This window comes from Apis laboriosa, unplaced genomic scaffold, assembly GCF_014066325.1.
Source record: "Apis laboriosa isolate Shangri-la unplaced genomic scaffold, ASM1406632v1 scaffold5_cov152, whole genome shotgun sequence".
Lineage (NCBI taxonomy): Eukaryota > Metazoa > Arthropoda > Insecta > Hymenoptera > Apidae > Apis > Apis laboriosa.
The window spans coordinates 3,900,173-3,916,103 of record NW_025223857.1 but is presented as its reverse complement, the minus strand read 5'-3'; the positions used below and the strand labels follow the sequence as shown (position 1 = coordinate 3,916,103).

The following is a 15,931-nucleotide window of genomic DNA, read 5'->3' as shown; positions in this document are numbered from 1 at the left end:
TCGTAACTTTGAGTCTTCCCGTAATTCGAATTATTTATCCAAATTCAACATGATCCAACATGTTCGAATAGATAAACGATCAAACTTTATTTTTTGAAGAGTAAAGAATATAATTTTAACTTGAAAATATGTATATAATTCCGTTCAAAAATTGTGAAATTTAAGAAAATTGAAAAAAAGAAAACAAGTATAGTACGCTCATCATACGCACAATTTTTTCTCGATCAGTCTTTATCCTCTGGATGGAATTTCTTACCGTGTATAATTTTAATTAATTAACGAAAAACTCGAAATTAAGATTGTACTCGATGCAGTCGAAAGCAGAATTCCTTATCGGTTTTCGAGCATCGCCCATAGACGAGTTTATCCGTTCTCGCTTTCTATATTCCGGCGCTTCCCTTCTTTCCTCTGGTTACATCCAGATTTTACCGACTTATCGGGGCCCCTGAAATAGGCTATCGGCCGGTGTCGTGAGCCGTGCCGGATGAGTGTCATCCGAGTTCTCTGTCGCAAGAAACCGTCGATCCTCCAGACAAATGTGAAAATTTTGGAAAGCTTCACATTTTCTAATTCTAACGGTAAATTAGATTTTTCTGACGGATATCTAATGGAACGCCCCAAGGAAACGGTTAATAGTCGATGGATGGTTAATACGGGTTTCTCCAGTGAAAGCGATGGAATTTGAAAGATAAGAAACTATCGGAACGATGAAAAACAGTTAAGGTGGCACGGTCGAAGAAAAGAATATAATAAAACTCGAAATGTTGGATCGGAGAAGCAATGTTGGATTGGTGTTTACTTGTTTGTTTTTAATGAGCGAGTAAGAAGGAGGTGCTTTATCTGGCTGAGATTTAAGAAAAATCGCCCTATCGCCACTTATAGACAGGCAACTGATCCAATGTTGTTTAAATTGCGATTAAACTGGTAAAGTAATCTATTTATATGACAGAAATTTTTTTACAATTTTTTTTATTATCATATATTTCTCACGTAGATCTATATTGTGTAATACCCAGAAAGAAATAATAAGAAACTCTTCAAAGATATCAGAGAGCTTGTAAAATAATATAAAAGAAAGAAAAGAAACCGAGAACACGAGGGTATTAATTCTAATCATTATCTCGAAACAGTTGACAATCGGGCCTATAATCTAATATATAATCGAAACAATCAACTAATTATTTCTATCTGATTATGATTCTCGATATGGACCGTGAGACACGACCATGAGATCGAGAATCGTGATAGATTCTCAAACGGAACAAAGGAATCGATAAAAAATATGGAAAACGAAACTTTTGAAAAATATTTTATATCCTATCAAATCCAACTTACGATAATATAAATTAAATAGGGGAAAAAAAGATACAAATTTATCCTCTTCCATATAATAAAACATATCCATTCATATATTTTTTTTATCAATTTTCGAGTTATCATAAAATCTTCGTTATTATTATTCCAGAAGATATATCGATAAAAATTCTCATCTCTCTCTTTCCATTTTCCATTCCATACATTCTATTCATCCATTAAAACATGCATCCATTCAGAATTAATGTGCCACGTGATCTCGTGTACATCTATCATTAAAAAAAAAAAAAAAAAAAANAAAAAAAAAAAAAAAAAAAAGAAAAATTAGCGATCGAAAGAAAATGAGAAGGAAAATGAGAAGGTTGCTGCGCTGCGTGTGTTGAGGAAGGCGTGCACTTCCGCGCTCACGATGGAGAACGCTACCGATCGTACGTGATAAGGATCACGGCAGAGAGAGAGAGAGAGAATGGATCGATGCAGGTAACAATATCCTTGAGACTCGAGAGGCGTCATAGTTAGCGCACAGCGCGACGCGCTGTTTGTAATAGTAACGATGTTTATCGATCCTGTTATCGGGAGTACACTCGCAAATGCACGAGTTCGAGGACGAGCGATGGAGACGTAAATACACGGCGTGGAAGAGGCAGAGAGAGGGGGAGGAAGGAGAGGGAGAGGGAGCCTAATATCAGCAGGGGAAAAAAGAAGAAGAAGAAGAAGAAGAAGAAACCGTACGACGTGGTGGAAGACGCGAGGCGGGGGAGAAGGAACGGTAAAAAAGGAAACTAGAAAAAAAAAATTGAATAAAGAAAGGAATAATTGATGGCCGATGCTCTATGATGATGGTAATTTTATCATTTTTGCGATCTAGATTCTTCGAAGGCCGTTGAAGTGGAGGAGAAAAAAGTTGAGAGGAGGAAAGATCTGTGCTCGATAATGGCAATAATAGACGTTATGGTAATAGTAATCGATTGTAATTTTAATATTTCGTGATCTAGATTTTCCGAAGGCCGTTGAGATAGAGGAGAAAAATTGAACGAAGGTTGAGGAAGGAGTTGATCCAGGATAACGATCGATCGTTGAATTTCGACCTTTTTGCTGCATATTTGAATGGAGAAGAAAAAAAATCGATTCGATGAAATATTTCGATTTTTCAGTTTTCTCCAACGCGTGATCATTGCCCTTTCTCGTTATCATCTTTATCCTCGTCGTCGACGATTGTTATATCTCGTCTATAATGTTGTTCTTCTCGGGGTTGTTTTTTCACAGTCAGCTCCCTCCCTCGTATATATACATCTTTGCGGACATCAGTTCGATATCGTTGAAGAATTGCGATAAGATTGTAGCGTTCTTCTAACGTTTTAACGTTTCAACTTGATTTTCTAAAGAGATGTAAAATCCTTGTTTGCCGATTCTAATTGAATTTACGGAACCGGGTCAGAGATCGTGTTCTTTTTCGGATAATGGCCGAGGAAAACGTGTTTAAACTCGAAACGGGTAACCTATAAACGGGGTGCAATTTATGGGGAACGTCGATGCTTTTAATGTATTGCAACGGTGTTGGAATGGCTGCTCCTTCAATTACCCTAAGTGGTCCGTTTGGTTTTTGGAACGGAAGTAGGGACGTAACTTTGAATTACTCGAAATGGATTCATCGCGTTAAATTTTAAGTAAAATTTTTATGAAATCGAATTCAACGCATCTGGAACTGTTACAAGGCGATATATTCGCTTTTAATAAGTAAGTATGTTATTAATTACGCTATTTTTCTACAATTCTCCAGATTATCCAACTTAACTACTTAACCAATTAATTTAAATCAAATTAAAAAAACTAAGAAATGAAAAAAAAAAAAATCTGTTAATATGAGTGTTATTAATAATTCTAATGTTATCAATCAGAGTGTTATTAAATAATTACGTATAATAAATGATTTCTCCGCGAGATTACGATAGAATTAAAGAAATACATAATATATTATCAGCGAATTGAATAACGAATGAGGTAAAAAAAAAAAAAGGACGAATTTCTTTTATCTTCGAATGCTTACTATATCCGTGCTTCGTATATATATATATATATCCTTGAAATCATTCGATCTAACCGATTATTACATAGCAGATTTCATAAATCGGCCTTTCATATTCTGCAATTGAAAGATTTCACAAATGATTTCTTATCTCTTGTTATTCTGTAACAAGAAACATTAACCAAAAACTCACACGTAAAATATCTTTTCCTGGAAAAACCCCTCTTCCCCCCTTGAAAAAAGTAAAAAAAATAGCTTCGAAACAAAAATTATTCGAATTATTCCATTAATCTGCTCTAAAAAAAGGGAAAAAAAAAAAAAAAAAAAAAGAAACACCTAACATAACCAAACATTTGCATTATTTTCTCACTCTTCCTCGGCGACGCGAACCGATCGAATTCCGTCCGGGATGGAAAAAAAGCAAATTTATTTAAAAAAGAGAAAAAGGGGAGAAAAAAAAAATGCACCGACTCGCGGTGGATCTACAAAACCCAACCTCCGTATTACACCCGCGCCAGTAATTACACCCGGAGCTCGTAATTAAATTCCTTGCAGAGGCCGCGATTTATCCGTCGGGTAAAAAGCGAAATAACGAGGCGTAGCCGCTTGTGTGTCGCCGCGAGGCGACGATGACGATGGACGTCGCGAGGCATCGAGGTTGAAAACGATGAAGATCGTCGCGAGCGTGGGTCGTTGACATCGTCCCGTGATTTTCCTCGACGATCACATAGATGCACCTTACACGTGTGTGCACGCGCCCATTACGCCTGCCTAACCCCCTGTTGGCGGCGGCGGTGAGACCCCTCACCACCAGTTGCATGTGCGATTGCAACTTCACCCCCCACGCAATTATCCCATCCAGTAGTCGAGCTTCTATAGATAGACACCGATATCACTCTCTCTCTCTCTCTCTCTCTCGCCATTCCTCCTTCTCGCTTCTACGTGTTCTGTTTCCATGTCTCTCTCTCTCTCTTTTTCTCTCTGTTAGTTTCTCGATATTTCCTTTTCCGAATCTCTCTTTCACCAGTTCCAATGCATTTTTCCGTGTTTATCTTCGTTCTCGAGGTTGACTCTATCTCGTGGATTCTTCCTCGCGAATAAAGCGAGGAAGAATAATTTTTGTTATTATTAATTGTTATTATTAAACTTGTATTAAATGGATGCCGCGTTATTGTTGAATTTGGTTAAATTTCCTTTCGAATGAAAAAAGGCGAGGATGATTTATTTATAACGACACGATTAGGAATAAATTGATTGATTTGTATTCAGTATATTGTGCTGTGTATAGCGAAATTTTATCGGTGGAGCGTTGTGAAAATATTAGTTTCGATGTGACGAAAATAATAATTGTTAAAATAATATTTAATTCTAAACTTTTCGTATCAAGAAATTTTAAATAACATTTCAGAGAGCGTCGCGAAATTTTATCAAAATCTTCGTCAAAGTATATTCAATATATATATATCCTCCAATGTCAAATGTTAAAGTGTTAAAAACTTTTTTTCAAAATCGGCAGAAAACTCTCGTCTCGAAGCGTATTTTATCGTTGTAAAATAAAAATAAATGAGAAGGCAAGCAAGAAAGAATGAAAGGGAATAAATAAAAAGTAAGTAAAAATCAATCCTCGATACGCGGGTATTGTTCCGTTCCGTTTGTTGATCGGCGGCGCGTTCCGTTGGTTAATCGTCGGGAGATAAACTCGTCGTTTTACCCCGGCTACGAAGAGAGAGAGAGAATCATCGATCTCGGACTTTGTACGGTTCGATGTCTGAGCCGTGTGTATCGGCCGCCATGGAAAAATGAAAATCACGAGCGGTTTCATCGCGGTTAAATGTTCCTCGTCTAACCGAGTTTCTCGTCTGTCGTTAACCGGAATGCGATTATTTTATACGCTGGAAAAAAAAGAGAGAAATTTACGCGATACTCCTAAGTTTGTTTTACTGGACAGAATATTTGTTTACAGTCCTCTTCGACGAACCGTCTGAAGACGTCAATAATGTTAGATGATTCTTTTTTTAATTAAACACGAACTAAGTGCTTTCGACTATAAAATATCACTTAAAAAGTAATTAAAAATTTAATCTTGAAAAATTGAGATATATTATTTGCCTATTTTGGTGCCTTACATCATCGACAATTGGTATACTGTAGATGTCTTAATCTTAGGCGAGATTAAAAATTTACTCTTTTCGTTAAGACACATGGATGGTGTTATAGATGCTATTTAAGCGTTGTTACGTCTTTTTACTATTTATCAATGCATCATATTTGCTATACTTACCAGCGAAAAGTTTAAAGTAACTATAACAAAAGGAACTTTTTTTTCTGTTTCTTTCATAAAATAAAATGACGTTTTCGCCTATAGTCAGTTCCAATTTCAAAAATCAAATAAAATTAATCACAGTGTTAAAGTCCAGTTCGTAATTTTATATTTTTATATTTCTAATAAATTTCAAATTTATCGATTCTCTTTGCAATCTCTTTATTAAAAACATATGTAAATTATATAGCGTATTACTGTAAAATTTTAATAATGTATTATCTCTCGCCTGCACTTTAGAAATTATATTATTCTCGAGCCAGCTCGCTCTATCGATCTGTCCTCGAAATTATCCACACTCGTCCTTTTTCAAAAGCTTTGGGCCAAGCAGAAATTGTCAGCAACGCTATGAATAAGATCGTCGAAGAATCTTAAACGGTCGTTCAAATTAAATTATTTATTCAAAACAGTTGGAGGTGTCGATTCATTGTCGATCGACTTGTTTTCATTCTTGTCGTATTCGTAAAATTTTTGATCGTCGTTTCATTAACGCTTCATATTTTATAAATCATTATGCGTGACAGAATAAGATAACAGAGTGAAATTGCTTGATTTAAACTTACAAAGATTCGTGTTGCAGTTCCTTAAAAATCGCCAAAATAACTTTTCACGTTAAATTTGTGCCATTTCCTATTCAAGTTTAACCTTAAGTAAAATCATTATCTTCGATGTAATTGCGATTAATCAAAAATTTTTCAAAACTTTACAGATTGAATAACAGAACTATTTTTGGCCTTCTAACCAGATTAAAATTCTTTATCACGGACGATCTTCGAAGAAACGATTAAGATAACAGAAATAGTGAAGTTCAAAAGATTACCTTCAAAAGGAAAATATGAATCAAGGGTCTTGGGACAAATACTGACTAAGACAACGAATGATTCAATCCTTAAGAAAATAGAAAATAGGATAACACCATTCCATTTCCAAAACTGACAATTTTATTTTGATTTCAGGTTACAATGCAGGAGAAAGGTTGTCAGCGGTGACAGGATCGGTTCAAAGAAGCACCGTCACGTCGAGCAACCGTGCGCATTCTGCCTCTAGGAGAATAAGCCATCAGCAACGCCAGCAGCAGCAGCAACCCCAGTTACAGCCACAGCCGAGGATACCACTGGGATCCTTACGAAACTCGGATGAGCACGGGGCGAGGGCCAATTCGGCACAAGACAGTTGCGATAACTCGAACGATTCCGGGCTCGGTTTCGAGGATCGTCATCAACACCTCACCAACGCAAACGTTAGTAAAGTATGATATGGTAATAGAAATGTGCGAGTCGCGATTGGACAAGTTCGAAATCATCCTTTTGTTCGCTTGGAATTTTTATTACGCTTTGATCTTTTTGCCGACAATCGGATACCCATTTCTATATTTTCTCTATTGTATTTTAATTCTCTTCATGGAAGAGAAGAGAGTAAAATTGCTTTGGATTCTTCATATTTTTGGTTGGTAATAATACTAATACTTTATACGGAATATTTAAATATTGAATTGACGTGAAATTATTGGAAGAAATATATGATGTGGATACTCAAGGATTAATTACAGTCCTCTGTAAGTTTAAATTGGTTTTGGTGAAAAATTTATACGATTTTGAAGTTAAATTTTATTTGCGTTAAATAAGTTTAGATAATGTATTCGAGGATTAAATTGATAATGCACGAATGAAAAATATGAAAAAGGTAAGGTTAGTTTCAGAAGGAAGATAGGCTGCTCAGAGATTCATGATAAAAAATTAATATTTGTTTACCGTGGTTTAGAAGGATGTACGTGTTTTATGACTCTTTATCAAAACGGAAACAATGTTGATCTAAATTAACATTAACAGTATTATGCATCATAAAATATTAATAAACAACTTTTAATCTAGTCATGAGACCAGTCATCTGTCTCTTTTTTGCTAAATCTATTTTAAAACATGATTTGCAAATATACTTGATATCTTTCAAGCACATTTTTCTGGAACATTTATCAATCTTTTATTTGGGTTTGATTTCAAAGTATATGATGTATTTTGATTTTATTTTTATCTTTTAAGTTTCAGCAGTTTTTTTTTTTTTTTTTTACAAATTTCCTTTCTGTGATACTTAGATAAATCAATAGAAAAATTAAGGGTTGATTGTTTTATTTTTTTAATATTAAAATAAAATGAAAAAAATTTATTCGTTTTATTCACCATGCAATAAATTACACTTTACGTGCATTTAATATTTCTTATTTTAAAATTTTATATTAGAGAAGAGATAAAATATTACTTATTAAATCGTGCTAATTCATATCAATGTCGCTTATTTTATTAAATCATTTTTATATACTTTGATTAATCATCGAACATAAAAAGAGACTCTGTCAACTATTTAATATCGATGTTGAACTTTTTGACCGCATATATCTTATTGAAACGTTTATTGATAAAATAACAGAACAAGATCGAGCATTGTCGGATTTGAAAAGATTTAATCGTTGATCGATACGTCGAGAAGGATTAAGACGAGCTAATGCTTAAAATTTTGCGTACTTTAGAAATTTTATTGTATTGTTTAACTTGGAATACAATGTAAAACACGTACATTCATCGTGAGTAGTATATCATCGATGATTCTAAATATAAAATAAAATTGATCGTTACATAGGAACGTACGTTTTACGAAATGAATAATACGAAAACGATATCAGAAAATGAAAGATATTAAGATTATTACCGTGATTATTATCGTTGTGACAGTATATTTTTATAAAACAGTATAATAAAAATTTTAAGAAAAGATGAAAAGATGATTTCAAGCTTGCAATCGATAGCATAGGCATATGCCTATTTATCTCGTACGTAAGAGAATTATTCTATCTCGAAATTACGAATGTTCGTCCAATTAAGAAGAATATAAAAACGCGCAGTCATTCATAAAAAATTTTATCAAAACTACTTCACAATAAAATGATTTATAAACTCTTTTATTAAAAAATAAATATTTTATTGCATTGCGTGTAATTTATTTTAATAAAAATAATCCAGCATTAAAGAAAACATAAACTTTTGTGAATGATTGTCCGTAAAATATCCAAAGTACTGGTTAAAATGATCAATGGAGTTATACTATAAAAAAAATTTCTTACAATTCATACTATATTTTTCCATGAAGTATATATATATTTTTTTGTACACACTCAAGATAGAGTAAATATATTAAAAGGATAATTCCTTAAATACCGTTAAACGTCTAAATAGTGGCAGAAACACGTTTACTTATCACGTGTTAACGTTCGATAGTTTAGAATTTTGTTTATGTGTTGCGACGGGTTATCATGAACGTGACAAAAGCGACTGACAGAATAGTGTTATCGACGATTATCGCCGCAAAATGGCGTTATATTTGCGCCGTTATCGTGCAGCATATTGTTGCACTAGTCGGCAAATTTTCTCTATTATTGAGAATTCGGAAAGAAAGGAGAGGAAAAATAAAACTTTACCCGTAAACGCATAGGAAAATCTCGAAATTGTTTTGGTCATCCCCATACTTACTTATCACCTATTTTTATGGGTGGATGCAACTATCAGAAACGCGCGCTTAGTATCTTGATACTCGAAAGAAATCGCTTCTCTTTCCTTTTCTTTTTATTCTTCTTACGAGAATAGACGCAAATACCGAGAATTGAGAGAATAAAATTTTCGAGAATGTTGTTTTCACGAATATTGTTCACTCTTAAATCTATTCGCTTCATATCTTTTCAATATACGCGAAAGAAATATTATCTTTCTCGATACTCTACTCGAAAGAAATTGTTTTTCTCTTTTTTCTTTTCTGTTTTCTTTTTTTTTTTTCTTCTTCTCACGAGTATCTTCTCAAGATTCTCGGGAAAAAAATTAATTTTCTTTTCTTTTTCTTTTTTTTTTTTCACATTCCCTATTCTCTCTCTCTCTCTCTCTCTCTCTCTCTCTCTCTTTCTCTCTGTCTCCTCGCGATGCCATCATCGTACATTACAAAAATACGCGTTCGTCTACGGTGAGCAGTTTTGATCGATATCGATACATGCAATGATAACTTATTCGCGTATTGCGTAACAACACGATATATGGATAAGAATGGCAAACGTTAGCGTACGTAACTATTGCTGTAAGCCTCGTGAAGATTAAAAAAGATTTTAATAAAATGCTCTGCTCGCGACGCGTGTCCGCGATAATTGCGTCCGTAAATATTAAACGAGCGGCTTGATATTGAATATATCGTGGCCCAATATTTCAGACACAGAAGCGTTTCGAAGTCTAAAAAAAAAAANAAAAAAAAAAAAAGAAAAAACCGAGGCAGAGAGAAGAAGAAAAAAATTGTAAAAAAATTATACTTCCATCTTTCTCTACCCGACTTTACTTTAACTACTCCATCAAAGAAGAACAATTCTCAAGAATTCGTCTCTCGAATATAGCATCATTTTTCGAAACAACGACGAATCTCCTTCTCGTTAAAACCTTCCCAATTTCGTCCTTCGAAAACCTCCTTCTATTTCCTTGCCCCGAAATTAGCCGAAGAGATCGCATCCCCTCCGACAATCCAAGTTTCCCAAGAGGGCATCACCCTCCCCCGGTTCAAACTCACGAACCGCCGCTTGCTTCCCCTTCAAAATGCGCGCCACGCCGCGCATGGTGCACGTGCATCTAACGCGATCACGCGTAGCCGCCACGGGATCGGTCGTTGCGTTCGACGCCAGTGACCGGTCTCTAACGGTGGTTGAACCCGGGCCTCTTCTCCTCCTCTTCCTCCTCCTCCTCCCTCCCCTCCCCTCCCCTACCGATCATCATCGGTTTGATTCGTTAAATTGGCGGCCGCATACGAGCGAGACAAATGCCCCTCTGGATGAATCCGTTTTGCTTGGTTGGTTAACAGGCTTGGAACGGAGCAGGCGAGGAAGACTCGAAGAGGAGGAAGATGGACATCAAGCTCGAGTCCGAGGACGCGAACTTCGCCTTTCCGGAGGTTGGACACGCGACAAGCCCGGAGGCGAAGGGCGCCACGAGAGGCGCGTCCAACGGGATAGGCGGATTGGCCACGATCTCCGGGAACAGGCAGGGAAATGGAGGAACGGGGAGGGTGGTCGAGGTCTCGAGATCTCGGTCCGGATTGGGCGTACTCGCCAAGAGGACGTCCACGGCTCAACAGGGTCCTGTCACCCTCACCTCTCAATTGTGTACGTTTGCCACGTTGGACACGTGTCTCTTATTCTTTATCTCTTTCTTTATCTTTCTTTTTTTTTTTTTTTTTTTACCTCGTTAAAGATTTCACGAGGGGAAGGAAGGGAGGGAAGGAGGGGATTCGCGATATACGCGTTCGATCGCGATGATTTTTAAATTTTGTAAATAAAAATTCGTGGAGTTTTCTTTAGAGATTGATGGATATTTTCATTTCGAGTTTATATAAGGAAAATATAAGGAAGAGGGAGAAAAAAGAAAGAGTTACTCGAGGATAATTATTGTTTAAAAATCGTTTGAATCCGTAAAGTTTAAATCTTAATTCGAAACGCTGGTGGCGCTAAATTTATCGATCGTCGTCGAGACGGAGAAACTTGCTTGCTCTCTCTCTCGGATAGACGGATTTGAAAATTTATTGCCGTTGATATTGCGGTTTTTTGGTCGAGATACCGAGGTCCGCGCGAGGTCGCGAGATAACGTGATGCCGGCGTCGTCGCTCGTTGGATCTCGATGAATTTCTCGAAACGAAGAGTTTACAAGAGAATTTGAAAGAATTTCGATTCGCCGAGGCCGATTCGGTGCGCGCCGCTCGGCTGTTTATATTGTCGGCCGCGTGTTAATTGTAAATTTTGACGGAGGCGCGAGTTTGCCTTTGTTAGATAAATCATCGTACGGGGAGCGTAATTCGCGCGTGAAGATCGGTGCCTGTTTGCATCTGGATACGAAGATGTAAACAAAGGAGCGAGAAGGAGCGAGGGGGAGCGAGAAAGCGAGAAGAGACGAGAGGTTTTCAACGCGACTGTGCGATCTTATTAGAGGATGATGCAAACCGATAACCTTCGCCACTCACCACTTCCCCCGATCGTGGTTGTTTGCTCGCGACACTTCATTACCGACCACGCAGTAGACCCGATCGAGCCTATTTCCGACGAAATTTTTCACCTCTCGCAAACGCGATACGTTATCTTCCGCGTTTTGTTTTAGGAAACCTTGTGGTGGGTAATAAAATAAATCATCGATATTCTTTCGCCGATATCGAAACGCGATATCGAATGTAGGTCAAACGAGAGTTTATGTAACGCGCTTCTGTTTCCCCCTTCGCTTTTATTAAAATGAGAACTCGATCCTTCTTCCGCTCGTCAAATTATCGTTGATATCGCCCCCCCGTTGGTTTCGTCTCCTCGCGATAAAGCGATATAATTATACATCGACTTTATCTTTAGAATGGAGTCGGTTACGCAATTCTATTTCTCAAGTTGGCCCCTTTAAGAAGAAATTTTTACGTGAGATTAAATCGAGATAATCGTTTTATCTCGACGATTATTAAAACCAAATTATATCCGTCTAATTATGATTTGCCGTTTGTTTCGAGCGAACACATATTTTTTAATACAAATTTTTCGTTTCGTTACAACTTTCAGGTAACTCTTCCGCCGATGGGAAGGCGCAATTGCAAATTATCTGTCAACCGGAGCAACAGCACAGGGCTCGTTACCAGACGGAAGGCTCGAGAGGGGCGGTGAAGGATCGAACCGGGAACGGATTCCCGATCGTCCGCCTGGTCGGCTACGACAAACCGACCACGCTTCAAGTTTTCATTGGCACGGATCTCGGCCGTGTAGCGCCCCACATGTTTTATCAAGCGTGCCGCGTGAGCGGCAAAAATTCGACGCCGTGCGTAGAGCGCAAGATCGACGGCACGATCGTGATCGAGGTGGACATGGATCCGGCCAAGGATATGATAGTGACGTGCGATTGCGTGGGCATTTTGAAAGAACGTAACGTCGACGTGGAGCACAGATTCCCTCAGGAAGCCGGGGTGCTTCAGGGGCGCAGCAAGAAGAAATCGACTCGTTGTCGTATGGTATTTCGCACCACGATCACCCATCCCGACGGCACAACGGAAACGTTGCAAGTTTGCTCGCAACCGATAGTTTGCAGTAAGCAGTTTGCGAATCTTCGATTCGTTACTGGCCGGGACGAGAAAAATAGAGAAATTAATGTTCGATCGATCTTTCTTGTTTCAGCCCAACCGCCGGGAATACCGGAGATCTGTAAGAAATCGCTCACGTCGTGTCCGTGTACCGGAGGATTAGAATTATTTATACTCGGGAAGAACTTTCTGAAAGATACACGGGTCGTATTTCAACTGGACAACGACAATCTGTCGAGCAGTTTGGAACCTCATTGGGAATGCGCCGTTCTACCTGACAAGGAGTTCCTGCAACAAACTCATCTGGTTTGCGTCGTGCCGGCGTACAGGCGACAAGATCTGGCACCCTCAGAAACGGTTAGCGTTAAATTGTACGCGGTATCCTCGGGAAAAACGAGCGAGCCTCACACGTTCCTTTATACCGCTGCGTCCACGCCACCCGAACCATCGGTGGGTAAAGTTGAGCCAATAACTCCACCTCTGTCCACCACGAATGGTGAGGTTGCACTAGCAACGTCTCCTGTAGCGGTGCCCCTGACTAAAGGTGTATCACCGAACAGTAAGTAAGAATTTTCTATCTTTGAACATAAGTAAAATTGCTCGTGAAGTAAGGAAGTAATAATGGAACGAAGTTATTAATATATATATATATATATATGTATTGTTAGAAAAGCGTATGGCGAGAGTTATATTGAAAATGATGATATTTCAGCTCTGATTACGCAAGCAACCGCGGGAACGGCAAATTTCTTGACAACTATACCACCGCAACAAGCAGCGTCCCAAAAAACGGAGGCGCTTAAGAACGATCCCAGCCCACCACCGGTGACAGCATCGTCTCAGGTAACATCGGTTATGATGTGGGCGGCGCAAAGTCCTAATTGCAAAAATTCACCGCCCGACGTGATGATGCCACCACCGGCTTTGGTTGCGAATCCGCTGCTAAGTCGTAGATCATCTTCGAATCTTCAATTGAGTTTGTTAGATAATTTGAAGACCGAGGTCCTGGACGAGAACAGTGAGAATAGTATGATCAGCGAGAACAGCATGCAAAGCATACCGACCCCGACCGCGAATGGTTCGACGGGTACCAGTCCATTGCAACAGCTCGTGAGCGAGAACTCGAGGGAAACACCACAGGCTAATATGATCAGATCGGTTCCTGTAGCGGCGAATGGTTCACCTGTACAGGAAGCGGTCAATCTTCTCGGCGTGGTAGATCTAATGCGAAACCAGCATCAGTTGTCGATGGTTTCGACTCACCAGAACGCGTTCGGAGGTATGCACGACTCGTCTCAAGTCAAAGTTCTAAGTCCTCATCATATCAACAAAGAAACTAACTCAATATTGCCGGTAGAAGGCACTCCTAACGGAAGTCTTCAGGGTGGCGGTGTTGTTGATCTTCGCATGAAGCATCATCAGACGGAGTTCGATACACTGTCAAATTTTACCGCCACGCCGAACGGACAACTGCCTGCGCAGAGTGGACATAGCGTAGAGAAATACCTTAATCATATCGAGTCTAACGTCAAAGAGGCTGAGAATCAAGAAAACGGATTTGTAGGTACTATACAGCAACGAGCTTCCATTATTACCACAGGACGACAACCTCAACAAGGACAAGCTTCCAATATTTTAGCTTCTCCCTCTCCAGGCGTCAAATTAGATACTCTCGTTAATTCTGGCGCTGAATCTCATCAGTTGGTGTCGCCCCTGCGTACCGTGAATCCTAATAATAATACCATAATGAGTCATGTTTCCGCAGTTACTGATCACGAAACGATCTCGAGTCCCCAACAAAGTAGAACTAGCCCACCCATTCCGGTCAAGACGATGCTTCTCGAAGCGTTGATGCCGCCACAGGCCGTGCCATCTTTACCAGGAAATGGCGCAACGTCCGTTTCATCGCCCGCATCTGTGGTTCCAGAGCAGGCTAATGGCGACAGTTTGCTCACCACTATCAACGCCGCTTTATTGCCGCCGATCCAGGAATCAACTGTGACTGCGACCGGTACGTCGAATTCTAACGTTAGTGTACCATCTCATAATCCGTTACAAGTTACGAACGAGACTATGTCGACAGCGGCGGAGCATATTCCGCAGATTCCGGCTCTTATACAGCAAGATGTTGTAGCAATGCAGCAAGCGCAACAAGTGGAACAGGTTGTTGCGCATGCGCAACAACAAGTTGAACAAGTTGTCGCTCAGGCTCAGCAACAAGCGGTACAAGCGGTACAACAGGCACAACAGCAAGTCGTTCAACACGTGGTGCAGCACGCACAAGTTGTCCAACAAGCTGTGCAACAAGTGCAAGCGGTACAACAAGTTCAGGCCGTACCCGCCGTTCAACAGGCTGTACAACAAGCTACGCAGGAAGTGGTTCAGCAAGCGGTACAACAGGCAACGCAGGAAGTCGTGCAACAAGTTCAAGCGGTTCAACAAGCGGTTCAGCAAGCGCAAGCAGCTCAAGCGATGCAGCAGGCGGTACAGCAAGATATTGGTTCTATGTTAAATCAGCCGGCAGGCTTCGTTGCCGAGGCTAGTTCTGCTTTAGCGAGTGGAGCGGCTCAAGAACCATCGCAGCAAAGATTGACCAATGCTGCGGAACAAGCGATTAATAATGTAATTACTAACGCTACTCAGGATATTATTAATAATCGACCTATTACCACGACTACCGCGCATGCCATTATCGCGACAAAAAATATATTAAACAGCGTGGCTACTCAAAGTGCGCAATTAATGAACAGTGCTATGGAAGGTATTTTGCCTAAATCACCTTCCAACCAGAATAATATTGTTGAACAGGTAGCGAATAAATCACCACCGGTTGCCTTACCTGTTACACCTAACAGACAAAATGTAAACCCACCTATAACAAATACGGCAAACAGTACGAATGGTACAACGGTTAGAAAACAGGAAGATGGTATGTTGCCTCAAGAGCTTACCTCGATGTCGGAGAATGATCTGTTGAGTTATATAAATCCGAGCTGCTTTGATCCTCAAAATGGTTTTCTTATGTAGTACTGCCGTATTCTTGTCATTAAAATATATAATTGTGTATTCGATTTACTTTTTGGATACAAAGAGAGAGAGAGAGAGAGAGAGAGAGAGAGAGAGAGAGAGAGAGAGAGAGAGAGAGAGAGAGAGAGAGA

General features: G+C 39.1%; 1 protein-coding gene across 6 annotated transcripts in view; it reads left to right on the top strand.

Moving 5' to 3' along the window:
- Window positions 1-15,925, top strand: part of LOC122718204 (nuclear factor of activated T-cells 5-like) — a 52,393-nt gene extending 36,468 nt beyond the window's left edge. For 2 of the 6 annotated variants that reach the window (XM_043943042.1, XM_043943041.1), the window contains exons 2-6: window positions 6,617-6,900; window positions 10,539-10,839; window positions 12,262-12,780; window positions 12,868-13,332; window positions 13,486-15,925. In XM_043943042.1, coding sequence (XP_043798977.1) covers window positions 6,617-6,900; window positions 10,539-10,839; window positions 12,262-12,780; window positions 12,868-13,332; window positions 13,486-15,800 — 3,884 coding nt within the window. In that variant the 3' untranslated portion in view covers window positions 15,801-15,925. The remainder of the gene's footprint in view (window positions 1-6,616; window positions 6,901-10,538; window positions 10,840-12,261; window positions 12,781-12,867; window positions 13,333-13,485) is intronic. The other 4 variants (XM_043943045.1, XM_043943046.1, XM_043943043.1 and 1 more) reach the window with 4 other exon arrangements.
- Window positions 15,926-15,931: the final 6 nt, after the last annotated feature.